The sequence below is a fragment of the Volvox carteri genome, assembly GCF_000143455.1.
Source record: "Volvox carteri f. nagariensis unplaced genomic scaffold VOLCAscaffold_16, whole genome shotgun sequence".
NCBI lineage: Eukaryota > Viridiplantae > Chlorophyta > Chlorophyceae > Chlamydomonadales > Volvocaceae > Volvox > Volvox carteri.
The window spans coordinates 1173073-1191592 of record NW_003307559.1 but is presented as its reverse complement, the minus strand read 5'-3'; the positions used below and the strand labels follow the sequence as shown (position 1 = coordinate 1191592).

Sequence of the window (18520 nt, the reverse complement as noted above, 5' to 3'; positions counted from 1 at the left end):
TGAGCTGCGCATTTGCCTGCGCGAGCGAAGGCCGGCCAGCCGGAATTATGGAGTCCTTGCCTTCTGCAAAACGAGGAGCTTCAGATGACCTTTCAGATGCTGAGGTATGCCTTATATTGAAATGAATATAAGGCAAGACGCATCCAGTCCTGGCCTTGGCGCGAAAATGGACAAGCCACGTCTCCCTATTATTGCAGCGCCCGTCCGGCACTTCTAACAAGCGGTGCAGGCAGCAGGCTCCAAGCCATCAAGAGCACTTCCGGCAAAGCCGGCAGTGCGCCGCGACTCAGGTGCGCTTTAAGACACTCGCGCCGAAGCCGAAAGACAGCTTGTCGGCCAGTTGACACCGCTTGTCTCTTCCATTCAGTTGAACATGGACGTGCGACGAGCCCAGCTAGCACCTATCGGTAAGACTGGGTGGAGACACACGCTACGGGCATGCTGTGAACGTGCTAAAACTTACCTGATGGAGCCCCTGTCCGCTGTCGGCGCCTTTTTTGCTTGCTCCACAGGTGTGGAGTCTTACGACAAAGAAACAATCAGCGACTTGGAGCACTGGCGGAGCCGAGAGGTCAGTTTGATAAAAAGCAAGCAAGCAAGGCCTCAGTCCGTGTTAGCGTGGCGTGCGCGCATGAGCTATTGGCAGTAGTCGCACTCTTGGGCTGTCGCTTGCTCCTGCTATTAACTATTTGTTCTTCCTCATTTTCCTCAATTCCCCCTCCACTTCTCCCTGATCACCTTGCCCTCTTATCCTCCCTCCTACGCCTCCGCTTTATTACATTACGACTCATTATTACTGTCCCGCTGCAGACTGAGAGGCGTCGAGGCCAGGAACGCATGTTTGAAGTCCAGGTGAGTTGGGCGAGTTTGGAGGCGCACGTGCACGGGAGTATCTGAAGGGGGGGCACCCAGCGGAACCGAGGGCAGGTGTCCCACTTCCCCTTCTCCTTTCCTTTCCCCCGGCCAGCGCCATCTCAAACCAAATACCCTAAAACCCAAAACCCTAAAACCCCGCTTCATCCCCCCTTTATCCCCCCTTTTCCCCCCCTCCGTCCCTAAGTCCGAGGTGACAGCCGCAATGAGAACGACTCTGGTGGACTGGTTGGGTGAGGTCCGGGACGAGTTCCGCCTTCACTCCGAAACCTTGTTTCTAACGGTCACATATTTGGACAGTTACCTGGCGGAGAAGTCCGTACCACGGAGCCGTTTTCAGTTGCTGGGGCTCGCGTGCGTCTGGGTGGCTGCCAAGTTTGAGGAGGTCGTGTCTCCTCCCGCAAATGCCATGTTGGCGATGGCGGAGAACCTGTACACGGCAGCGGACCTCACTAGCATGGAGAAGGAGGTGGGAGAGGTTGGGGGAGAGAAGTTGATGAAGAGTGAAGGGGTGCCTGGGGAAGTGGGCGGCTGCGGTATTATTACGGTTCTGTTTTTTTTTGGGGGGGGGGGGAGGGGCCGCTTTATCATTTGGCTTCGTTGATTAGAGCTGTGAATCTAAGACAGCCCCTTTGGCAGTTCCCGGGGGAATCTGTCAGATCTGAATCCTACATATTCCAGGCTAGGGGAATTCATGTCATGACGAACATGTTCATTAAGACTGAAAAACTGGAAGCGAAAGTAAATGGGCGTTTGAAGGCGGGTGAATAAGATTGCCTAGAATGGCTATTTGCCGTACTCACTAGACTTTTTCTTCTGTATTTCTCCTCTGTTGTCTTTGGGGCCTCGGCAGCTCCTTTCCGTTTCCTCCTTGTCCCTTTTGTCTCTCACCTCTTGGTGCCGTACGGGCTCCCCCTTCCTCAGGTGCTGTTCACCCTGGACTTTGGAATGGCCGTCCCGACGGCCTTGCGCTTCCTCCACTACCTCCTGCGGCTGGCGCCACTGCCGGCCAACCCCGTCGCCGCCACCTCTGCTCGCCGACTTGCGGAATCGCTGTTGGAGCTCACGCTGCTTGACACCGCATTTCTGACCGCTAAGCCGAGTCAGCTGGCCGCTGCGGCCGTGTACTTGTCTCTGGGGCTGTTGGGTCATTGTGCGGCTCTGGAGGAGTTTGTGGAGCTCACCGGAATGGAACCGCACGCGCTGGGGGTGCTTGTCAAGGTGGGGGTAGAGGAGGGGAGGGGGAGGGATTGAAGGGGGGGAGAGAGGGCTCGGTTGTGAGGTGGAGTGGGGTGGGGAATTTGGGGGTGCCGTGACAACCTCCGACCACTACAATGTGATGTGTCCAACCCCTAGAGGATGTAGGCAACGCAAGTGCTGTACTGCTCTGTACGGCAGTAAGATGGGACAACTAGGGAACTATGCGGGGGTGCGAACACGTCTGGAGGGGTTTGAGAGGGCGGGTGGGTTTTCACGTCCCCATTACGTCGTCAGAATCAATAACGCAACCACGTTGTTGACCCCCCCCCCCGCACCGCCGTCGGTTCTCATGGTGGATCCCTGGGCGTTCATCTGGGTAAAACCCGGTATATGGAATCGACACAAACAATAATCGGAACATCTCTTCAGCGGCTGTATCAAGTTTTACAAGAGATCAGCTCGCAGCCGCACCCTTGCGCGATGCTGCTTCGGTTTCGAGCGTGGGAAAAGTTGCACGGGGGGCTCAGCGGTGGTGGCGGTCGTGGTGCCGTACCCGCTGCAATACATGCCGCCGCCCGTACGACAGCGGCGGGAGGCGCGAATACCTCGACGAGGCCGCCGCTGGTTTGTACGACTCCGACACGGAGGTCCCCGCCTTCGGTCCCTGCCTCCGTCTCCATGGCTTGCTCGGAGTCTCTATCGTCATCATCGTTTTCTCCGGGCCAGGAGCAGCAGTCGCGGGAAGGATACACGGGGTACTGCTACGGCCACAAGGAGGTGTCGTCGTTGTCGTCATCGGCGGCGGCGGCAGCGGCGGCAGCGGCAGCAGCGGGAAGAGCAGCAGAAAGGCCGTTACCTTTATGTGTTGAGTTCGCTCCGCAACGTCCACCTCGACCGCAGCTTGACCCGCTGGCGGTGGCTGCGCAGACCTGCCGTTCTCCTCGGCCGCCAATTCCCGCCATTTTCCAGCAGCAGCAGCAGCAGCCGGCGCTGGAAGAGCAGCAAGTGGTGGTGGAGCGGCGCCTTGAATTCCAGTCTGAGGTCAGTATCAGTTGACCCCACCCCTCTGGTGTGCAATCCTCAACAACGTGATCACGAAAGTGCTTTTGAAATACTGTTATCGCGTTGCTGCTGGTGCTGGTGCTGGTGCTGGTGCTGATGTTGCGCCGCATCGGAGCAATGCTGTCTGGTAATTTCTTGATCTCGTTGCCCGTCTCGATGTGCAACTTGTTGCAAATTTAGTTTCGTTTCGTTTCTTGTGAGGTTTGCTTTGCGTCGTATCGATATTGATATGGGTACCACATTGTCATCAGGCAGCGACATACAGTAACTGAATTTGTACGGGTCCTAGTGACAGGTCCGTTAAATGTCCGTTGATAACTAACGGTCGTTGATTGACATGGACAGACGTTTCGCGATGGTATCTGCTGACTGTACAGATTGATGTTGTTGTAAAGCAGTTGCCTTTTTATGGCCAGCCGCGCTATTGCTTTCTTCCCGTGATCACCCGAATGAGCACTTTGGCTCAATTGTGGAAGGGACCGTCTCTCCCTGGGAGTGTGGTGTTCCTTTGTTTCCCAGGAAATGGAAAAAGGGGGGTGGGCGGTTGGCGCGCCTATGTGGAACTATGTCGAGAGTGACAAGGATGCCGGAGGTCCTCTCATCATGGGGGCGGCCGGTGGCTCGTGGGGTTTGACGACGCTTTAGTGGGACTCGAGGTTTGACGTGACGGCGTTTTCACGTGACGGACTCTTTTATGATCTTGTTTGCCTAGGTCTGCGGGCCATATGGTACTATCCGTACCTATCTTTTTACCTGATGTATTTCTGTCTGTCTGTCTGCCTGATCATACGTGCGTATGTATTGCTTACATGTCTGTCTGTGTGTCGGTATGTTCGTGTGGGTGTGTTGGGGGCACTGGTTGTGGCCTCCGTATTCGATTCCGCGCGGGCGCGAGCTTTGTGAAGGTCTGCGGCTCTGCGGCAACTTAAAAAAGGTGGTCCCGCTTGCTTTTGCGTTCTCCCCGCCCACTCACCCGGGTACACTCGGGACCAGTGCGCGGCAGCGGTGTTCAGTGCGGGGCAGCGGTGTCCGCTCCGTACGGCATTGCCGTTCGGACGATGAAGTCTTCTTTTTCTGCTCTCGACGCTCTCGACAAAGAAATGGGAGTGGTCGCATGCAATCCTCGGATGCGCGTTGTTGCGAGCAGGGGGGCCCAGGCAGGTGTGCAGGAGGGGGGATGCAGGAGGGGGGATGCCGGCGCGCGCAGGAGGGGGGTGTCTACCTAACTGGCGAGTGTCATATTTATGTGAGGCGGCAGCCGACCTTAGGGTGCAGCGAAGTGGGTGCTCCTCTCTCTCTTTCTCTCTTTTGGTTAGTGTATGTGAGTGGAGAGCTGGATGAAATCTCTGAGGCGTGTTGGCGGAGGGGCGGGTGGGGAGAGGGAGCACGAGGATGGATGGTGCCATTGTGTTTGAGAGGGGAGAGGAGCAGCAGTTCGAAAGGTGTCGAAAGGTCGCCGAAGCGGACGATGGAAACGCGTGTGCGTCGGCATGATTTTTGTACGAACATCTGTATGTCTGCCGGTCGGTCTAGCTACATATCTGTCATTATGAGCCTGGCTCTCTTTGTCTGTCTGTATGTCTGTATGGATGGATGCATGGGTGGATGTGTGCCACTGAGCTGCCGAGTCACTGGGGAGTCACGAAGCCGTGCAGTGCAGTGTCGGATTCGGTTTTGCAGCTGAAGGCTGCGGCTATGAGCCGTGGAAGGGGAGGACGTGATCCCATGTGCTGGTTCTCCCAATCGTTTTAGGTTGAGACATTGTCCCCTGGTGCTTACTGCCCTTCGCACTTGCAACATTTGGATTGCAACACGGTTGCTAGACCTCAATACCGATGAACGATGTAGGTTTTCCAGGGGTTTAGGGTTGGTGTTGGGGGTACAATTGACCGTGACGCACCTTTCGTGGTTCGGTGTTTTGGGTTTTAGGATTCTTGGGTCGTATCGCCGCTGCTTGCGGCGCTGTTGCCTAGGGGTTGGGCTTGGAATCGATCCTCCCGTGTTGGACATGAAATTTGGTGAGCCGGGGACAGAGGGGATGGGCGGGGGGAGGGGGAAAATCAGCAGCAAGGTACTCCTCCTTGTATTCATGCCGTGTTGTGATGCCTGCTGTATCACGCGGACTGGTAATTCACGAGTGCTGTACTTGTGGTTTTTGTTATATGATTGTCTTTTGGAGAAATCAAACCTTGCGCTAAGATGTATGTGAGCGCTTCGTAGTGTTGGGGATTGCTCACCTCCACATGCTGGTGCATTTCGCAGCCTAGCTTGGGGAATGGTGTGGATGGGGACGAAGGGGAAGGGATGGAGGGCGGGGGAAAGGGAACATGTGGTTTGTCTGTCTATGTGTCTGAATATTTTTGTGTGTGTATGAGAAGAAGACGCAAGTGCTGAGGTCCGACGGAAATCAGACGGATGGGCCACGATTAAGGTAATACATGGCTAGGCTGCAATTTGCCTGCCAGCCCTGATTCAAGTGCAAAGTACTGTTGCTCGGGTGGGACTTCCATTTTGCACTCCGTCTGGCGCAGAAGGCCTTACTTTGCCGTTATGGAGGTTTTCGAAGCCCACCCGGGGGATCAGGGATATCTTTTTACGTGTCTTAGCTACTTTTATGGGGGTGTTTAGCGCGTGATTTGGCAAATCGGTTTTGCGCTGATGTGGAGTACTACTGCTTCTGCTTCTGTTACTACCCCTACACCTGCTCCTACTATTACTACTATTACTACTGCTACTACTATTATTACTACCACTAGACGTTTTTGGTTGGAAAAGGTTTTTCCTCACCGGTGCCGGGGGACTTGGCTTGCTGTCCATGACATGGCTAGTTGTCTAGACATTGGGGGGAGTTGCGCTGTACGGCAGCGGTCTGAATGGTGTCCTGGATTGGATTACTTTTCGCTTGTTGCGTGCCAACTGGGGCATCTCTACAGTGGCCGTTACCCGGCGCCCATTCCGGTTTGTTTGTTTGTCCCACATGGGGGGGTTATTCTCGTCTAGTCTCCTGCTGCCCTCGATATGGTGTATTTCCACGTTGTGGCCGTACGCGCCGCGTGCGTCGCAGCTTGTGTGTGGTCATTGCTGGGAGCTGGCGGCGGCGGGGGGCGCCGCGGCATCTGACCATAAGGTGCTTTGTGAGCTGCTGGCCGGGCGCCACCGTAATCGAATTGGATGTTATGACTGTCCCTGAGAATGTTTTCTAAAAATATTTTCTGTGTGCAGTGCTGCGGGCCCCTTGGTGACCGCAGTGCGAAGACTAAAAAGAGTCCTCCGGGGAATCGATATTATTGTTGGGGACTTGCATTTGATGGCTCCTTGACTGCTTTCTTTCCTTTTTGATAATGTTTCCATAACAAACTATCCCTCTTTTTCTCTTTTGTCTGGATTCTGTCGGTTTATCTGTCTTCCTAGATGGCCTCATGATCTGTTCGTTTTCCTGAGGCCGTGTCTGCATGCGGGGTGTGTGCGTGAAGGGGTGTGTGTGTGTTGCGGAAGGATCTGATATCCCATATCAGCGAGCGGGCCGGGTGGGAAATGTTTTTGTCTTTCATAGTACGTACTGCTTGTCATGTCGGCCATGTCTTGTTGTCGCGATTAACCAGAAGTAAACGGCTGACTAGATCCAAGCGTGTTGTTGTTGATGACAAGGTGACTTCCTAATTTGGCTCCTGGAGGGCTCGGCGATAGTGAAGCTGTATTTTTTTGAGGTGTACGAATTGAGGAAATTTGGTCATACGGCGAAAGCCGAAGGTATATGAATGGGCCCTGCCAGACAGCTGTCGCTTTCATACTACCCCTTATTTTCGGGAGCTGTTCTGGCGGAAGTCTTTGCAGTCCTTTTGCAAAAAAAAACTCGCCGGCAATAATCTGGCTTGATGGGTTTGTGGTAGACGTTGGGGGTTTGCGCAGTTTGGTTGGTTGGTTGGTTGAATGCTTCTCATTGGAGCTGATCAACAAACAAACCAAATCTGCACCAACTTGCGAGCGGCGAATGGAACACGCATTTGGTCTGAAAGGTCGAGGCGCGAATTACAATTTATCTTAATAAAGATATGAAATATTGCTAATTTAGCTTTGAAAGCGATTCCCTGTTCAGTGGTTTACTTGTATGATTTAGCTTTGGGTGTCGTGGTCTACGCAAATCTATATCGTGTGCTTGTGTGTCTGTTTGTGTGTCTGTTTGCCCGCTTGCTCCTAATTGGGCTTCTGATTGGGTTGGAGGGCAACGGACAAACATCCAGACGCGACGTTGACGTCATCACCCGGAACGTCACGTGGAATGGGCGGGGGCCCGTGGGATATACCCGGTAAGGGGAAAAGCATTGGTATTTGTTTGGATGGCAATGTTAGCTTGCAGTATTCGTCTGGGGTTTTGGCCTTCTCCGGGTTTCATTCGACACTTGGTGGGGTTGGGCCCCTTGTGGCCTTGGGTACTGAGTACGGATGTATATGGATACGTACTGATAGTTGAACGACCGACCGGCTGCCTTTGGCCAAAATGGATTGATGAAGGCGCGCGCTGTGTGGGGTGAACGTATTATCTCTTTGGATCGGTTTCCTTATACGGATGGTGGCCTTATGTAATGATGATGAGCTGGAGCAGGGGAGGTAGGCAGGAGTTTTTAAAAATTATGTGGCATATTGGGTGGCGTGATGTTGGACAAACACGAGTCGGGGGGGTTGTTGTGTGTGACACATATTAATCGATATAGGGATACATCGACGAGGGTTGTAATTCAGTCGGATATGCGCCAGGTCTCCATCGCTAACGTAGCGGTGTCCCTCCATACTTTGTAAACGGGTAGAAACGGCTATAAAAGCTAGGGTTGGTGCCTTTGAGCAGAGTAGGTGGCAATGAGCATGTTTGTGGACTGCACAGGGGACCAGTGCGGGTTTCGGTTATTTATTCTGTACTAGAAAGGTTTATCCTGTCCATCTTGCGTCGCTGATGCGATACCTGGACATGCCGCATTTTGGTATTTAGACATTTCTATGCTCCGGCGTTCTCAGCGGTTCAGGAGTATGGGCACTTTTGTCGTACGCTTGTGGTTGAAGGAAGGAACTTGCGACGGGTGTCTTTGCGTTTCTTCCGCTTCGGCAAGTCATCCTGTGTGGTTGCAGCTGTCATACATCGCATCAAGAAGCCAGAAGACTATCGCCCTCTCTGCGACGCGTGTACGACACGTCGGGGTGCGCTGGCTTTTGGTATATCATGCATGGAAAAAAACGTAAAAAAATGGAGCATGTATCCAAGTATGTATGTATGTATGTAACGACAGACATGTGTGGGCCCACTGGTGTCGTTAGATCTGTAACATGCATGTGACGGATACGCTGTGTTTCACAGCCTCCCCTGGGGGAACCTGCTCTCCGGTACATGAACATCCTTTCTGCCATAAGTCAGCTTTCCTTAGCTTTAGCTTCATCCTTCTTTTATTGGCGATGAAGCATGGACACCACAAAACCGCCATCACCAGAGGGATTTCGTACATCACACACATCACATCATCCCGGGGGTTCCTAGTGGACTCCATGGTGGTGGTTGTGGCGGTTAGTTGGTTGAGGCCCATGCAACCCGTGCAATAGTTTAATTAGTTGGGTCCCAGCAGACTCGCCTTGACAAAGGAGATATGCGTGGGTGCAAGAACCGACCACCAGGTGTGTTCATCCAACGTTTTTCCAGTTTGTGTGGGTATGGCTCCGCGAGTAGCAGGGTAGCGGTGTTGCTACAAGGGCATCCACTGCTAACTCCCTTCCCCTGTCGGAAAGCTGGCTGGCTGGCGCGATTTGAGAGGTTTACTAGCTGGGAAGAAATGGAAAGCTCGGTACAACAAATATTATAGGCTGGTAATCAGCTGGTAAGCGGAGTTTCCAGTTTGTTAGCGTGTAATTTTGATATGAAAATCGATAAGTCACAGCACGGACTCTTTCCTAAGTAAGTAGGGTTTAAGTTATTAAGTCTTGACCCAACAGACTCCCTCCCGAGTATATATAATATAATATTCGTTGCTTAGGAGGCCGCAACGCCTTCTGTCGTAGAATGTTCCTTCTGACGGCTGGTTATATCGCCGGTGTCTGTTCCAGGTTGTCTGTTCGGTTAGGGCGTGAGCCCCCACTGAGTGTCGATCCCTTAATTGCAGTACACTTTACGTATTCATAAACGTCCGTGAACTATTCGTAGATCAGCCTAGTCGCGTGGCGACTAACGCTGTAAGGCGAATAAAGCGCCACAACATGATAGAGTCACCAGCAGCAGCCACCGATTAAAGCGAGCCAGCTAAGCTAAGCTTTACTTAAAGCCACGGAACCTTGCAATAGGGACAAAAGCAAACATATATATATATATATATATATATATATATATATATATATATATATATGTATACATATATATATACATATAGCAGACATATATAGCAGACATATATATATACATATATATATATATATATATATATATATATATATATATATATAAAGTCCTGCTTTCCAAAGCGGTCTTGAACATGGCCCACTGGCTGGGGCAAATTATGCATCATGCGCGCACCTTGGTGCTATATTTACTACTGCACATCTCTAAAAACGCCTCCCCTGAAGCTATATATGCTTTATTTACACCCGCCCATCGCAGTTTGCAGCTGCAGCGGCTGCTTCATACATCATGAGACCGGCGCTTGGCTCGTGGCACAGCAGGTGAAGTCCCTGTCCGATATCGCGAACACACAGCTGCTGCGGCCGTGGCACAGCCCTGCAGGTGTACTGCAGCGACTGGTCCTGCCCAGCTCCAAGCAGATGTAATAGCCGCCGGCGGGGGTGGTGGGAAAGATATCGCTCAGGCGGCGGAACGCCATATTGCCATACAACTCGCCCTTCCAGGTCCTGGCGCTGAAAAGCGGGTAAACTGAATTACCGTTGACGGTGGCAGCACGTAGCGCCTTGGGCTCCTCGTTGACACAAGTGCTGTCTGAGGTTCGATGCACGTAAGGGGGGGTGAAATGCAAATACAAACATTGTTATATTATTATTAGTGGCACAGACAGAAACAAAGCAGTGCATGCGGCAGAGGGTGGGGTAGCAAGGTAGGCAACAAGGTTAGCAAAGCCATAGCATGCTAGCTAGCCGACGCACATCGGTATGGGATAATAATATCGATGGGTACATACAACGTAAGACCCTAGCCCAGGACTTAGGATATTTCCGAGTACGGACTTCCTTCCTTCCTTCCATCATCGAGGCAAAATATTGTACACGCAGGACATAGGACTATCTTTCGTAATCCGTGTGGCTATAGCCGTACTCAGCAGTACACGGCCACGGCTATAGCTGTAACGATCCCGTACACGTCTGCCCGTTCATGGCCAGACCGATGTTGTAACTCTTCTCCGGAAGGTGCGACTCAGACGGACTGCAAGCGACTATAAGACCCCAAGGGAAACCCCCGGTGTTTATCAACACCTTCATAAGTGGTCTAGTCGCTAAATTTGACTAAGAGACCAGGTAGGCTCTCACATACAGAATAACATCAGCAAATACCGGTAGGAGAGGACGGGACACCGTTTGTCTTATGAGACGCTGATGTAGTAATCCTGAATAATAATCAACGTCAGGAGTCAGTTTGAATTCGGGTGGGCAGTTTCTACAAACCATCTATTCCACGCTTGCCTAATATATATGCCATGGCACGAACCTAGCTATGGACCATTCTAAACCACGACGTATGTACTATCTATTTAAAGGTCCTATGTACCTATTATGGGACGGTCTGTATGTAGACCGTAAATTTACAGACGCTCAATCCAAAGTCCGAACGAACTTCTGCCTTCCGTGAATATTTATTGTTATTATCATTCTGATACCACTTTTCTACATGAGGCTCATAATAACATGGCTTTTAGAAGCTAACTGACATAACAAGCCAGAAAATGTAGAAAAAGTTATACATGCATAATCAATGTGTGTTTTGATGAGAAAAGGTCCCACGCTTATGGCAGTGGGGCTGATGCGGCAGGAGGCAGGCTGCTAAACCCCTCTGGTCGGCAGGGCCGCGCAGCATCAGCAGCATCAGCAGCAGCGGAGCCTTTGGAAAATGGACGGTTCCTCAACTATATACATGTTATGAATGCGGCAGCCAATCCACATTACATTACATATGCATCATGAACTTGATAACCAGTTTGGGCCGGCAGCACGTGTTTTTGCATCGGTAGCATAGCATGTATGTGCTGAGCCCACCCAATCTATCTATGACTCATTTATCCTACTCCTGCTCTCCATGCCCCAGCCCAATTAACTTACTAACGATAAACTCGAGTCGGTTAATGTTCATTCCCGCACAGGGGCTGCCGCTGCTGTTCGTGGCTACCAGATGGAAGCAGTAGGTGGCGGTGGTGGAGGTGACGTTCAAGGGCCCTGTTGGGGTCGATGCTCGATACGGCGGCCGCAGATTCGTGTCACGGACACTGCAGGACGCGAAGAAGGGGAAGTTGTCCACAATGAAGGTGTTGTCCTCGCCGAGTGGGGGTGGGGGTGAGAGCTGCGGTGCCTTGGGCGCCTTGGGGGGCTTGGGCGCCTTTGGTGGGCTGGGCGCTTTGGGCACTTTGGGCGCTTTTGGTGGGCTGGGCACCTTGGGGGATTTGGGGCTCTTGGGAGGCGATGGGTGTGGAGGCGGTGGCGCGGGTGAAGTACGTGGAATAGGCGGCGGTGGGACGGGTGGTGGTGGAGATGGTGGTGATGATGTTAATGGTGGTGATGGTGGTGATGATGTTAATGGTGGTGATGGTGGTGGAGATGGTGGTGGAGATGGTGGTGATGGAGATGGTGGTGGTGGAGATGGTGGTGGAGATGGTGGTGGTAGAGATGGTTGTACAGATGGCGGAGATGAAGGGGGCGGGGAAAGGGGCTGGGTACGAGGAGAGGGGGGCTGGGAGGTTGGAGAGAGCTGCCCGGGTGGAGTTGGTGGTGGGGGGAGCAGGGGGGGTGGCGGCCTCAAACGGGGTGGTGGCGGTGGCGGCGGTGATGACGGGCTGGGTGGGAGGGGAGGAGGGGAGGGTGATGGTGGGGAGGGCGGTGGTGGGAAGGGCGACGGTGGGGAGGGCGATGGTGGGGAGGGCGATGGTGGGGAGGGTGACGGTGGGGAGGGCGATGGTGGGGAGGGCGATGGTGGGGAGGGCGATGGTGGAGAGGGTGACGGTGGGGAGGGCGATGGTGGGGAGGGCGATGGTGGGGAGGGCGATGGTGGGGAGGGCGATGGTGGGGCGGGCGATGGTGGGGACGGCGATGGTGGGGACGGCGATGGTGGGGCGGGCGATGGTGGGGCGGGCGATGGCGGGGACGGCGATGGTGGGGACGGCGATGGTGGGGCGGGCGATGGTGGGGCGGGCGATGGCGGGTTGGGCGATGGCTGCGGGCTGGGTGGCATTGGAGCAAGTGGAGGTGGAGCGTCTGGGGGAGCCGGGCAGGGGCAGAAGCTCATGCCGAACTTGATGTAGCCCCAGGCATTGGGGGAGTCCGGGCAGATGGGGTTGGTAGCATCATTGGCAGCCACCCAGTCAGTTGCTGCCCAGGCGGGCAGTAAGCTGGATGTATTCATGGGAAATATGCTTGTTGCATAGATTACAACATAAAACGTATAATCTTGGCACGGCGGATTAAAAAACAGATTACTAATTAGGTAAGCTAAAGGGATCGTGATGTTTTGACCCTGCCAAAGTTGTAGACCGTTGAAGCCATTTCTGTAGTAGCTTATATCACGGCACCCGGTGCTGCCATTATACAAGCTCTGAAATTCGACCTCGTTGAAAATGTTTCCCCAAACCATGATGGTACTATCTTGCTGCCATCCTATCACGAGCTTTGGAAAGCCAAGGGCAAGAATTGGTGCAGTGATTTCGGGGTCAGGTTGAATATAAATAAACGCCGGGCCGATCTCCTCCCCAGTCCGGCTGGATCGAAGTGGGGCCCGGATACCCGACACTGGTACACCTTGGCTTTTTGTCGTTATGACACCGCAGGATGATACAGGCGGCATGGGGGGCGGAGGTGGGGGACTTGGCGGCGGGGGCTGAGCAGGGCACGGGCAGTAGCTTATGCCGAACTTGATATAGCCCCAGGCAGTGGGGGAGTCCGGGCAGATGGGGTTGGTAGCATCATTGGCAGCCACCCAGTCAGTTGATGCCCAAGCAACATTACCGTTTACATCGGACACGGAAACAAACGAGTAGAATGTGGTTGGGGGCCCACAGAGTTGAATCAAGCTGGAGTAGTCGGTGCGTGTAGCATAGAAAAGGGGGATGGCGAGTGTTATTCCGGGCCTCACTAGCCAAATGCCCAACGGATCGCTGGTTGTGACTGGGGGAACGCAGCCTGCACTGCCGCTGTACGATGCATTGAATTCGGCTTCAGATAACATGCCAAAAGTCGTATTGTACTCTACTGATCCTTGCCAGCTTATTAAGATGTCTGGTGTTCCATCGAAATGAAATCCGTCACCATATTGCGTATCCATAACCTGCAAAATATACGCGGGGCTGATCTCCTGGCCAGTCGCCACTGCCAGGACAGGAGTCCGAATAGCGCTGACAGGGACACCATCCTGGTAGAGGACAGTCGCTGGACCGCAGGGGGGTACGGGCGGCATGGGGGGAGGGGGTGATGAGGTGCCGGATGCTCCCTTTTGCACACTCAGCAGCAGCACCACCGGCAGCAACACCACCAGCAGGAGGTTTGTGGTGGTGGGCAAGCAGAGCCTCCGCAGCTGCAAGTGGCGGTGGAAGCCACAGTTAGATGACCTTTGCCTGGGAACTGGCGGCAGGCTGCAGCAGTCGTAGTCCCACTGATGCTGGCGGCGACTGATGCGACCACTGGCAGTACTGCTCATACGATGTGTGCCCATTACGACCTTAAAGGTAGTGGCGAACATTGGTAGCTGCAATTTCTTCACTCTGTAATCCGATGGCTAGTTATTTGTTGCGCTCGTAGTTCGCCTGACTTGTTACCCCTGTAAGTACTTGATTACTGCACTTGCTCACATATGCGGCTCGATGTGCGTGTGTATTCGATTCACGCAGTGTAGGCGTGTACGTACAGGCTGCCCCGGATAGATAGCTGTCCTGGCAGAAGCCAAAAAGGCGAGTAGCTACAGACGATGTCGGTGTCACTACTTCCCCAGCAGCTAGCTACTAGCCCTGCGTGCTGTACATGGATTGCAGCAAATAGAGGGTAGGCAGGCCTTCAGGGAACTATAACGTAACAACGTAATGGCAATAAAAATGCAAAAAGAACTGGTCCATGCATGAGCGAAGGCCAGGAGGGAGACAAATGGAGACATATGTGCGTGCAGATGGCGTTGCGGGCAATCCTCTGAGCGCTGTTAGCAGGGGCTGGTAACCTTGCTTCTATTTGCTGCTCCAGCGACATACATTCCACAATAAAGTACCTCGTCGTTGTTTATAATATAATAAGGATATCGACAACGGGAAATCATGAATGCATCAGGTTGTGTATGCAACAGCGCGGCTTGGTTTATGGCAAAATCAGCTCCCTATCGTACATACTGTACGACGGTATACATCTGTGTTCAAGAGAACAAGTGAATTGGTGCTGACAGCGGCTTAGTTTAGACGGCATCGTTTCAGGCGCACGAGAAAGCGTGATGCATTATACTTTCCATCATGTGTAGTGGGTGTGGTTGGGGGTGCTGCAGCCTATTTTGTGGTGGGACTTAGGAGAAATAGTACGAGTACGGTGCGTCGATTGAGGTGAACGATTACCGGTGGAAAACTTACAAGGAGCAAATCTAACTGCTGAGTTGTGCTCGTGTAGCAAACTCAAAAAAATTCTTCGTTTTGTGCCTGGTTTGTGCCTTGGTGGCCGAAAGGCCGACTTCTTCGCCTGGTTTGCGTGGGATGTGTTCGGGTAATCCTGGGATGCGTTGGGAAGATCCTGAGCTTTGTTGTCGGAAAAGACAAACACGGCAATACAAGTAACATTAACGTGCTCTTTTGCCCTCATGTCCCTCTTCCCTTTCCTCTCCCTCCCCTTTCTTTTCTCCCTCCTTTCCCTCCTCTTTTTTCGCTCTCTCCTTTCCCTGAACGCGTCTCCTCTCCCTCCTCTCTCTCCTTTCCTGGTACATAGTACGGCACACATAACGTCCACAGATACGCGCTAAGCGCGTCCACCAGCATCTCGAGAGGCCTTTTCAGCGGCCAGCTACTACATTTCGTGCCTTCTCTCCCTTCTGTCCCTCCTCTCCCTCTTCTGAATCCTCTCCGTTCAAACTCTCACGCTCTCCTCCCTCCTCGCATTCCTTTCTCTCCTCTCCCTCCTCTCAATTCCCTCCCTCGTCTCCCTGTGAACGCTTTGCTCATTGATGCTGCAGATGTACTTCCCGTTATGAAGGTTTAACTCCGTACACTTCTCTACCCGCAGTTCTCATGTACAACGTTTTATGAATTGTTATGATGTCTTGACCTTATTTGTTTTCTTTGCTTGCCGCTTCACGTTGCCATTTTCGGATGTCGCTCCTGCGTTATGTGACCTTTGGTAGTAGTTTTAGGGTACATTTCCAGTGCGGATTACGGCCAGAGATTAACCCTCTGTCCTCCATCGATACTTGCTCAAACGGCTAAGTTGTTGGCAAACCTACCTCGCTTTTCCAACCTTTGGTTCCCTTATGGAACAAAACTATGTGGTAAGCTCGTACCAAGGATTTCCGTGCCCTAATCCCTGGCCTTAATCCGCACTGGAAATGCACCCTTATGCTCGGCCACTACTTCTGACAGTGCCGATCTTCCTTGCTTTTGTGCTTTGCATTTTACCGTGTTTTCTCTCTTATTCAATAAGAGCGCGTTTCGGCTTCGCTACAAGTATTTGACTGGTCAGGGACTGCTGTCCAGCCCCAACGGAAAGACCGCCTAAGCTCCCTCCCGCGGACATGAAAAGGGCGTGAGGGTTCTGATCCCCCTCCTAAGCAGATGAAAGGCGCAGGTCTGCTAGATCCGCTCTCCTCCCCCCGGCGTGGGGGGCATCGCACACACGCACACCCTCATGAGCTTTGCAAGTCTCTGTCAGTTGAGTTTGCACACTGAGTCTGAACACACTTCAAGATGCCTCTCCATCCCTGGCCTAATGCGGCTCTTGGAGTGAAAGTTCACTGATTATAAGTCAGAGGAAACCCGGTTAAACCCTGCACATCTGAGCTTTGCATTTGATTATGTTTCCTCTCGCTCTTCTCCCTCCTCTCCCTGAAGGCGCCTCCTCTCCCTCCTCTCCCTTGTCTCTCTGTGAACGCTTTGCTCATTAATCTTGCAGATGCGCAGCCGGGTCTCATTACTACTATTTCTTCTTAACTTATTTCTTTTCTTTGCTTGCCGCTTCACGTTGTCATTTTTTCGGATGTCACATCCCATACGTCTGGTCGATTTGCGTCATGTGAACTCTTGTAGCCGTCTTAAGCTCGGCCACTGCTTCACACTGCACATCTTCCTGGCTTCTGCGCTTTTCATTATGATTTTACTGTGTTTTCTCTCTTATTCAATAACAGTGCTTAAAGAGTAATTGTGTCTCAGTCCGAGCATGCCCGTCCATTGTTCATGCAACATTTAGGTTCTTGCCCACTTTTTAGGTGGGCGATCTTGTCTACCTTTTAGGTTGTCAAGCCAACAGCTGACAGGATGGCCTGGTAAAAATAATAAAAGGCCGGTTTGGGCCTCTGTCGCCTGCTGCACCGGCGGGCGGGATCGACGTAGCTTCATCAGCCAAGGCTGCGGAAGCCGACACTCCATCCACTACCACTTGTCCTAGATAGGTGTAAATCTTAAAACATGTGTTCAATTGTGATCCAATTGAACATGTCCAGCTTTTGACCGAAATGGGACGGACATGATACGTTTTAACGTAATGCGTAACGTAAACTACTGTGTAGCTACAGCTATAGGGACATTTCTTACCGACGATGAGCTATACACATGCATGCATGCATGTTTGTAAGTAAATATAGCAGTGCGAGCATGTCAAACAGAAACTGCATTCGTAACCGCGCGCGCACAGAAACTGCATTTGTACACCCGACAAATTCAATAATAATCATCAGCAAGTCACCCGCCCGTAACATAAGACCTACCATAAAGCAAGCAGATCTTCGGAGGCCGCTTGTGTTGTGGCCTTCGTTGCCCTGCTGCTGGATACCTACATGCATAAGGAAGCAAGCATCAATAACAATTAAACAAAGCGACACGATGGCAACGACGACCGCACAGACGATGACGTCATTTGGTGCGTGCGTGTGATAGTGGTATAGTTCCAGCAGGAAAGCGCACATGGCTGGACTTAGACAGCAGGTACATACCTTTACACAGCCGCAGCAGCCGTAGCCACCTGCAAAATGTGTATGTTGGCTTGATATAAAAGACTGCATGACTAACTTTTAAGGCCCGCATGGGTTACGGCAGAAGCGTACGTGCTCTTAGGGTTTTAGGGTTGTGCACGTTCGCTGAACACGGTATGGATACGGTATGGATACGGTTTGGGTCCTGTGCTCGTCCATTCTGAGATATACGGCCAATGTGAGTCACCAGATTTTGCCGAAGAGAAAAAGAAAAACTGTATATAATTTTCTATGCGGGAAATATATAAGGAATCTGAAAATATGATGTTTTCAGAAAATATAGCTATTACTTATCTGGCCAAGATCATTTATTCATCTTTAAGGAGGACAACTTTGATATCTATTGACGACGTAGTTTTTCTGAGCAGTTTTTCGGTGTCTGTTGGACAACTGAAGGTTTGTTGGCCACCAAAGACCAAAGCCGTACGTCGTTCTTGCAGCCGGTACAGAGACATGTGGTTATATAGATGTATATGCGGGTTAATTACCCTAGGAAAAAAAACTAACAACGGACTTTCTTCAAAGTGCTGACGTAATGATAACACCCAACTGGAGTTGGTGTGGCCTCTGCGCCAACCCCCTTGATGTGCATCATTCGCGATTCCATTCCCAACCGAGTTGGCTTGCCCACCTAAAAGTTGGGCAAAAACCTAGAAGTTGCATGAAATGGATGAGCATGCTCGGACTGTGACACAATTACTCTTTGCGCAATCCGGAAGGAACGTCGTAAAACGAGGCGCTGCGTTCGGGGCCTTGGCGCGGTATTATTGGATAATAGAGAAAACATGGTAAAACGCAAAGCGCAGAAGTCCGGAAGATGTGCAGTGTGAGCATAATGCGGTTACAAAAATACATGTGACGCAAATCGATCAGACATATGGGATGTGACACCCGGAAAATGGCAAAGTGAAAGCGTCAAGCGTCAAGAAGAAGAAATAATTAAAAAAGTAGCAATAATGAACGTTGTGTCCGAGAACTGCAGGAAGAGATGTGTTGCGCATT

The 18520-nt window shown here is 52.0% G+C and overlaps 3 protein-coding genes across 3 annotated transcripts; 2 read left to right on the top strand and 1 right to left on the bottom strand.

The window, feature by feature from the left end:
- Window positions 1–466: 466 nt before the first annotated feature.
- Window positions 467–3129, top strand: cycab1 (uncharacterized protein; the record flags this gene model as incomplete). The annotated part of the gene is made up of 4 exons (XM_002949923.1): window positions 467–610; window positions 1061–1342; window positions 1798–2094; window positions 2503–3129. 4 exons carry the CDS (start codon window positions 467–469, stop codon window positions 3127–3129), a joined length of 1350 nt encoding a protein of 449 aa, XP_002949969.1.
- An 8498-nt stretch (window positions 3130–11627) lies between these two features.
- Window positions 11628–12623, top strand: VOLCADRAFT_90327 (uncharacterized protein; the record flags this gene model as incomplete). Its single annotated transcript, XM_002949922.1, has 1 exon — window positions 11628–12623. One exon carries the CDS (start codon window positions 11628–11630, stop codon window positions 12621–12623), a length of 996 nt encoding a protein of 331 aa, XP_002949968.1.
- Window positions 12624–12890: 267 nt separating this feature from the next.
- VOLCADRAFT_90326 (uncharacterized protein) lies at window positions 12891–14053 on the bottom strand (the record flags this gene model as incomplete). The annotated part of the gene is made up of 1 exon (XM_002949819.1): window positions 12891–14053. A coding segment is annotated over one exon (1163 nt), but the record flags the coding sequence as incomplete, so codon positions are not given.
- Window positions 14054–18520: the final 4467 nt, after the last annotated feature.